This window comes from Mus caroli, chromosome 16 (genome assembly GCF_900094665.2).
Source record: "Mus caroli chromosome 16, CAROLI_EIJ_v1.1, whole genome shotgun sequence".
Lineage (NCBI taxonomy): Eukaryota > Metazoa > Chordata > Mammalia > Rodentia > Muridae > Mus > Mus caroli.
The window spans coordinates 46,709,778-46,718,520 of NC_034585.1; the positions used below are offsets into that span (position 1 = coordinate 46,709,778).

The 8,743-nt window shown below is 40.2% G+C and overlaps 1 protein-coding gene across 7 annotated transcripts in view; it reads left to right on the forward strand.

Annotated features, from left to right (window-relative positions):
• Cd47 (CD47 molecule) overlaps nt 1-8,743 on the forward strand; it is a 56,755-nt gene that overhangs the window by 29,248 nt on the left and 18,764 nt on the right. For all 7 annotated transcript variants that reach the window (XM_021185141.2, XM_029470294.1, XM_021185142.2 and 4 more), the window contains one exon: nt 1-90. In XM_021185141.2, the coding sequence (XP_021040800.1) occupies nt 1-90 (90 nt within the window). The remainder of the gene's footprint in view (nt 91-8,743) is intronic.

Genomic DNA, 8,743 nt, shown 5'->3' on the forward strand with positions numbered 1-8,743 from the left:
TTTCGTGGTTTTCTCCAAATGAAAAGATCCTCATTGTTATTTTCCCAATTTTGGCTATACTCCTGTTCTGGGGAAAGTTTGGTATTTTAAGTAAGTATTTCAATGCATTTTTTTTCCACGTATGCTTAAGTGATATACTGTGTGTATTCCTAGGGCAATGGTTCTCAACCTATATAGCCCGTGATCCTTTTAGGGGCTGTATATCAAACATCCTACATATCAGATATTTACATTACGATTCTCAACCATCACTGTACTTATCAAGTATCAATGAAATATTTTTTTATGTTGGGACACCACAACATGAGGAATTGTATTAAAGGTTTCAGACTTAGGAAGGTTGAGAACCACTGTTCTAGGGTATTATCAGTGTTCTATCTAACTAGCTCTGTCTATAACTAGCCTGTAGAAAAAAGGCCCCTGTCCTCTAGGGACCCAGGATACTGTGCCTCAGTTCCCCAGTTGGAGCTTGTCTGTAGACAGAGCCCTGTCTGTGCCTGTTGTACAGCTCTGCAGCCCCTGATTGAAAGAGCTGTGCTCTGTGGTCTTGCTTTAACAGCCACATAACCGAATCTCTGAAGGCCAAATCTGATGCTGTGACTGATTTGCCATCAGTACATGCACTCCAGTTCAGGCTTATACTCAACAGGATCCACATACCAGCCTATGGCCATTCCTCCAGGACCATGCCCCATCTCCTCCATATTTCCATACAATGACGTAAGAGAAATCAACTACATTGGTGAAGTTCTGAGGTGACACACTAAACCTTCAAGCTTTAAAAATGTAGGATCTATTTGCCCTGTAACCCCCTAGTGTAGCCATTGAGGACCAGTAAATACCAATTCAAGTAAGGAGAAAATGGTGCTAATTAAATGGCCTCTGGAGAGGTGAATGCTAGTGAATTACTGCAGAGGGTGCCTGCCGGAGAGCCTGTGTGTCCTCAGTGAGACATAAAAACAGATGTGAGGTGACTAGCTGTTTATTTGAAGAATTTTGCACAGTGTACAGGGCTGTGGAAATGCTTGGTGGTTTTAGAAATGTCCCCAGGTTATGTCTAAATGGAAAAAGAGGGGAACAAGGCCTGGCGGTGGCAACTGTCAAGACACTATAGCCCTCACCTCCAAAACTGCAGACACTGTTGGAAGTCATCTTAAAATTTCAGTAAGCCTCTTATTTTAAGGGAAGGGATGATATGGCCTCGGGCCCTGCTCCTTCTTCCCTGTGTTAGGAAAGCTTTCAGCCACATTGGCAGACCCAGATTTTCAGGGTTCTCTTGAGATTCAGGCAGGAAACAGCCTTTTAAGGACACATCATACAATGATTTCAGAGCAGCGCTGTTGAATTTGGGTTGACAGAAGTTTTCTGCTTGTGACATGATCATTAGCAATACCATCCTCAGTGGAATGGATCAGAAATGAATCTCTTTATGATCATCCATATTTATAAAGAATGAGACTAATGATTATTTTTCTGACTACGGCATACGTTATGTAAGAAGTTATCAGATCATCTGTTGGCCGCATATCTAGAAGTAAGGGTTTTCTTTTTTTCCCTTCCATCTTCCATTTCTGTCTTTGTTTCTTTGTTTGGTGTTTTTCTTCTGTAAAAGGAAACGGTAAATTGGCTCATGCAGCTTATGCATTTGTACATCCTCGTGTCCTGGTGTCTTCAGCGTGTTGTCATGGCTGCTTGTACTCTCCTGCCATGGCTGTGTAATGTTTTATTGAACTTTCATCTTAATGGGTATTAAGGAAGTTTCCAAATTTTGATACCGTGAAACTGATAAAAGTGTATGAGATTCTGGACAGCAGGGATATTTTAAGCCTGCAGATAAACTCTGCCAACATGTATTCCAGATCCACCCTGTCAATTCGAGCTACCTCTGTCGAGTCCCGCTGTCCGTCATTCATCTCAAGGGCCTGGCACTGTTATACTTCTAAAAAACCTTCTGCTAATTTGATACGTGGGTAAAAAAAATTTGTGTTGTATTATAGTTATATTGGATATTCATTTTAGTATTTTTATTATGCCAGTGCATTTTAAATAGTACATATATAAACCTAAAGAAATATTTATGGGAAATGTTTGATATTGGGAGGAGCCTGAGGGAAAGAGAGAGAGAGAGAGAGAGAGTGGTGTATAGAAGACAAACCTCTGGGCTTGACTCACCCAGCCTGGCCTCACATTAAAAGTTAAGTAGTTATAATAGCAGCTGAATATTTGAGGAGCTCTTGCTCTGAGGAGCAGTCACTCACGGTGCCAAGTTCTCTCCACTGAAACCATTTATTTCCCACAGGGCCTCTGCCAGTGCTGTGGCTATTGTTCCAATTTTGTAGAAAGAGACAAGAAGTTTGTCCACAGCTACCCAACTGTTTCCTGGTAATCCCCGATTTGGACAGTGCTGTTAACCACTAGATTGTCTGCTTGTCTTGAATGTCTGCAGGAAGGATGGATGGGTATCTAGTACACCACTTTGAGCCTATGAAACTGTTAATAATAGAGCAGAATGTTGGTCTCGCGTGATGATTTATTCTACCCGTACCAACAGGGACTGCTGGGCACTGAGCTGAAGGTTTGAGGTGTGGAAGTGTGTGCCCATGCCTATTGACTTTGAGGCCACCACACGTCAGTCAATTATGTTAACAAAGAACCAAGACTTTTCCTTTCTGGATTTCTAGTTCTTTTTCACCGTTCATTCTGGTCTGTACTGGACCACAGGATCATTTCTCTCGGTGATCTCTCTGGCTCTGCATGTGAATCTGTGACCATGCTGCAAGAAGAAGCCTACACCTTTGAGGACAGTTCGTTTACAGAAAGCTGTGTCTTGAAGCACGGCTCAGGACACTTGTAGCCTTTCCTCAGTGATGGAGTCTGACCTGAGAGCTCTAAGCTGAAATAAACCCTTTGCTCCGTAAGCTGCTTTTGGTCATGGTGTTTATCACAGCAACAGAAACCTTAAGATAGACCAATTATCTTGGATCAACTCAAGAGTTAGTCATGCTATTGGCTCCTGGCTGATTTTGGGGGTTCTTCATCTATACTGTGACAATATAAGTTCTTTCCTACACTTTGATAGCTGGATAGGTGCTTTCAAGTACTGCATTGTATTGTAGCTCTTTCAGGCTTAAGGCCCAGCTATACATAAAACACTGGCTGTCCGTTCTTTGTTTTCTTTTCTTTTAACCCTTGTCCTATATTGATAGATGATCTTTAGTATGCAGTCAGCAGCATGGCCATGAACCTGACTGTGGAAGCCGAGCTCTGCAAACAGTCTTGATAATAGATAGGAAAATTACCATCATACAGTGGCCTTCAAAACATGTTGTCAAAAAAAAAAAAAAAAAAGCCGCATTGGTGGTATGGTCCTGTGATCCTAGCATTACAGAACAAACACTAGAGCGACATAGTAAGAGCCTGTACAAAAATTAAAAATACAGCAAAAACAAAACAAAACAAAACAAACAAAATACCCAAACCTTTGAAAATATTAAAACTTCCCTACTATAGCTGTATTAGAAAACAAAAATAATACTAATGTTGAAAGTAATACATGGCAGATCAGACTGCTAAAACGTCAGTATTTTAAATGTCATGTTAGATATAGCTTGATGCTTTCCGTCTTGTTCTGTGGCTTTGGAACCAGAGTAGACATCCCCTGGTAAACTGTCAGGCTCCCTTCTTAGTTCCTACCAGCCTGCAGCTGGCAGCTTCGCACTCTCACTTTCAGGTTTCAGAATTCTGTGGTATGGTTTTTTGATGTTTTTGTTTTTGGAGTTTGCTTTTGTTTGTTTGTTTGTTTGTTTTGTCATTTGTTTTCCAGAGTCACATCCTCAGGGACATTCCCATTGTCACATGGTCCTTAACTTCACTCTGTTAGTGAGTTCACCATCCTCGAGCTGTCCAGGCTGCGTCTGGAGTGGTGCTCCGTGGTGTCAGTGTCAGCATCCCCACAGCAGCTCTCCTGTAACTCTGCTTATGGTCTATTGGAATGTCACTTGCAGTGCTCACACTTGTCATTTCCTGGCTCGCTCACCCCTCTTGCCCAGTTTCCTTTTTTGATGATACATTGAGTGCCTGTGGGCTGATCACTGGGAGATGAAGGGGGGTATCATAACCAGGCGCTTGGCTGTCTGCCCAAACTGAGCATAACCATGCAGTGGCTGGTCTTCGGTAGTTGTGACACGATGACACTTCTTCTATTTATATCATATTGTGAGTTGTATATTAAAGACGTCTCATGGAGCATACTTCATGACTACTCTCTGGTTGCACTTTGGTAATGAAACTTCAAACTGTATTTGGAGGACTAGAGTTACACAAGTTAACCATGGGACCCATGCATGCCAGAAGTATGTAACATGAGAGCTAAAGGGATTTACTTCTGTGTATTCTAGACACCATTCATTTACTTTTTCTTCTTGTCCCCACTCAAAATTGCCCCACGAGGAATGTGGTTATCTCTTGGTGCTATTTGGGAAAATGTCACTACGATCATTGTTGGGAAATTTGAGAAAATCAATTTTCCATCATAAGAGCCTTGAGGTCTCATGTAAGTCCTCAAAGCCTAGATTACCGAAAGTAACAAGGCCTTTGAAAGCACTTGTAAACCAAGTGATGGTTTTAGGGGTTTTTCTTACTGAATAGGAAAAATAATTCTGGAGAAATGAGGGCAAACACTACATTGCAGTGGCGATTTCTATCCAAACCAGAGAACAAAAATATTCTGACAAATATTGTTACAGAAAGTCAGTCTGTGACCTGGTTGGTGACCCCTCATGATAATGTGAATTTATGCTAAGTTTAATGTGAATTTTATTCAACAGTGTTAAGCTTGGCCCTTCCCTGGAGTGCTCATACGATCACTAAGCCATGTCGTTACTCACTGACTTCATTGTAGGAAGAATTGGGCCAAACTGTAACACAGCATTCTACTCTTACAGAAATAGAGTCACCAATTCCTTTACACTTTCAAAGTCTGACAGCACTACTCGTGAATATCCTCTGAAATTCTGAAAACTTTCATTAGACCAGAATAATTTGTCATTGGGAGATGTCTGCTGGACATTCCCTTCTGTTGTGCTCATATATTTGCCATTAAAAAAAAGCTGTTTTTTTTTTTCTAGGCCTGTGGACAAGGAATATGATCTTTTGTAGTGTTCAACCTGATAAACTTATTTCATCAGAGAAGTTGGCTAGGATGTGGAATTTATTACAGTTATCTTACTCACTTCCAGCAAATAAACACTTTATGCATGGCAGTCCATTTTTCTCCAGCACCAGTTCCACAAGGCCTTCATCTTTGTGTGTGTGTTTAAATAATGAAATTGTACTTTGATTTTAAAAGTTATCATATGTACTTTATCAAATTATATTGAAAATAATATTGGTTTCTTCCCAACGGATGCCTAAGGATTCTAAATTACCTTGCCAGAGTTATCTGAAAGGAACAGTATAATAATTAAATCGATGGTTTGTCTCCCTTTATGATTTACTCTTAATCTGATATAAATTTTATCTCCATAGTATACCTTCTGTCTCTTCTCAATAGTCATGTGGCTAGGGACTATTTGAATGTCATGTCTTTTGAGCAAGTGTTAGATTTTTTTTCTAGGTAGCCTCCAGTCTGTGTGGGCCTTTGTGGCTGTTCTGTATCTCACTTTTAGAGGATCATAAAAATTTAACATGAGAGATTTGATTTAACCCCAAATTGGCTTGGTTATTTTACTAGATTTCTTCAGCCACAACTCATGTGCCATCTTAATGTGTGCTCTGTGTCAGTGGCAGAGACCCGAAAAATCAGGTTTCTTCATAACATTAACTCCTCATTCAGGTTGCTAGAAGAGCGCACCGTTTCTTTGTTCACTGGGATTGCAAAGGTTTAGTGCGCAAGGACCTAAGACTAGGCTTAGACCTATGTCTTCTGTGGATTGGTAGTCCTTAATTCTTGTTTAATAAAGCAATCTGCTACCTGTTCCTTGACTCGAACTAATAAAAGGGTATGTCATAGCATACACAGTAAAAATTTATAAATGATCCAACTTGACATATGATATGAAATTATAAAGCATATATTTGAATTAGAAGAATATCTAATGTTATGGTTAATACTGTCATATTGTGCCAGGCAAGGTGTTATACTCCTGGGATCCCAGCACTTGAGAGGCAGAGGGAGGAGGGATGGAGAGTTAAGGTCAAGCATGAGTTATACAGGGAGAATACATCACAAAATTGTATGGTTTCCCCTGATAACTGCTTTTCATTGCCTTTCCCGTATCTGGTAGCCGTAATGTTAGAAACTTTTTAAAAAATCTACAAATTCTGGGAGAGGAGTGGTGGCACATACTTTAATCCCAGGTTGATCTGGAAATTGAGTTCCAAGCCATCCAGGGTTGCGTAGTGAGAAAATGTCTCCAGAAATAAAGCAAGGCCATCAATGCCATTATCTTTAAAATGTATTTTAAGTGTTGATTTCAGGAGTTTTGGCTGAGGGGAAATCTTTAAAAGCACACACATTGTTGAAGTCACATGGCTTATTCTGCTGCATTACAAAATTATACTAGAAAGTTTGGTAAAAACCTTCTGTTAAGAAAACATTAAATTAAGATGGGTATGTCGTAAACACCTTTAATCCCAGCATTTAAGAGGCAGAGACTGGCAGACCCCTGTGAGTTCTAGGTCAGAATGGTCTACATAGTGAGTTCTAAGACAGCCAGGGCGACATAGAGAAACTCTGTCTTGAAAAAAGGGAAGAAAGAGAGAGGAGGAAGAATACACTAAAATTATTTTTATCTTAAATGTTCGGTAAATTGCTTTATTTCATGTTGTCTCTTTGTGTTTAACACCTTGATAAATGGCATCAATAGAGGTAAATCTACTGGTTAAGGAACAAGAAGAGACCACCAGCAGAAACCCTTGATGATTGGGTTCTTTGGAATCTCACTGTAGCTGAGAACACTGGTACCTAGGCTAAGTAGCTAACCTGGGCTAAGTAGCTAACCTGGGCTAAGTAGCTAACCTTCCTTCCCTGCTGTGGGGACCCCGCTGAATGTGGTCTTTGTGAGCAAAGACTATGCACCAGAAGAGACTCCCTCTGAGTGTTTGCTCCAGAGACACGGATGCTCTTCCATTGCCTGTGATTATTTAAGGCCAAGTAATAGATTTGCTACAAGAGTTAATTTAGGAAAATATCTAATTTAAGAAAATCAGGTAACCTGGAAAATAGTAGTTGAACCAGTAACCAAGAACTAACACAACATTTAACACATAGATTACCGGAAAGACTTTCTGATGTAATAGCTTATAGTATTTATTTATTTATTTATTTATTTATTTATTTATTTATTTATTTGCTATAGGCATTATTTACTCTGCCTGAAGGGGATAAAGTTTATATCTTGTTCAGACTTTTATTTTTACTAAGAATGATACCAGCCAGTGTCTCTCAATGAAATTAGACTGTATTCTAAATTCTTGTTAGTTTATTTTACTTGTTCATATCTCTTGTATTAATCCTGGAAGAGTCGCTAATGAATGCTTGATTGATTGGGGGTACTTTGAAACAGCTTTTCTGTTGCAACTTTTGCAGAGTTTTCATGCTATATTTAGATGACAGTATATATGGAATTAGATGGAAAATGAAACATACGCCTAGAGAAACACGTGTTTCCGCCTTTCTGAAATAGGTCTTTGTCTTTTGTGACCCAAACACTCAGTTTCTTTCTAGCTGGTATTTGAGCTTTGAACGTATGGAAAGTAGGGAAGCTGTGAAAACTTCTGAAGAGCCAGGGATGGGACTGAACAGTCATCTTGTGAGCTTTGGGGCTGAATAGAGGTCACCAACCAAACCAAAGCCCAGGGGTTTTGCCACATGATGTGCTGTGGTTCCTAAGAGTGTCCGTTACTCAGCTTTGTGGACCACTGTCTCCTCTGAAAGTGACTAGAACTCAGACTGGAATCAAAAGAATGAGTAGGGGGAGCCTCTCCTAGTTAGCTTTAACTGTCAGCTTGACACAGCTTAAAGTCACCAGAGAAGGGACAGTGGAGGGATTGCCCAGATCAGGTTGGCCTGTGGTGAATTGTCTTGATTGATGATTCATGTAGGAGGCCTGAGCCCACTGTGGGCAGCACTATTCCCTATGCAGATGTGGTCCTTGGCTTTTTAATAGCTAAGTGTGAGGAGCCAGCAAGCACTGTTCCTCCGTGGTTTCTGCTTCAAGTTCCTGGTTGAGTTCCTTCCCTGATGCTTCTCTATGGTAGACTGTAATCAGTAAGCTGAAATAAGCCCTTTCCTCTCCTACGTTCTTCTTAGTAAGAGTGCTTTATCACAGCAACAGGAACGGAACTAGAACAGTAGAGTAATAAAAGTCTTCAGCTGTCTCCATGATAGATTTTTATTATGGTCATTAAGGACTTTCCCGATTTTGTTGTATTTAATCTGTTCATCATTTCAGTAAAAGAAAATTAAAACCAAATACAACGTTTAAAACAATTCCCTCCTGTATTAGTTACTTTTTGTTGCTGTGATAAAATATCATGACCAAAAACAATTTAAAGAAGAAAGAGAGATTTATCTTGGCTTATGGTTCTAAAGGGAAAGTTCATAAGGCAGAAATATATGGCAGCCATGAAGCAGAGTTCACATCTTCAGCTTTAAACAAAGCAGAGGGAGGGAAGGAGAGGGACAGGGAGGGTGAGGGAGAGAGGAAGAGAGCGAGAGAGAGAGAGAGAGAGAGAGAGAGAG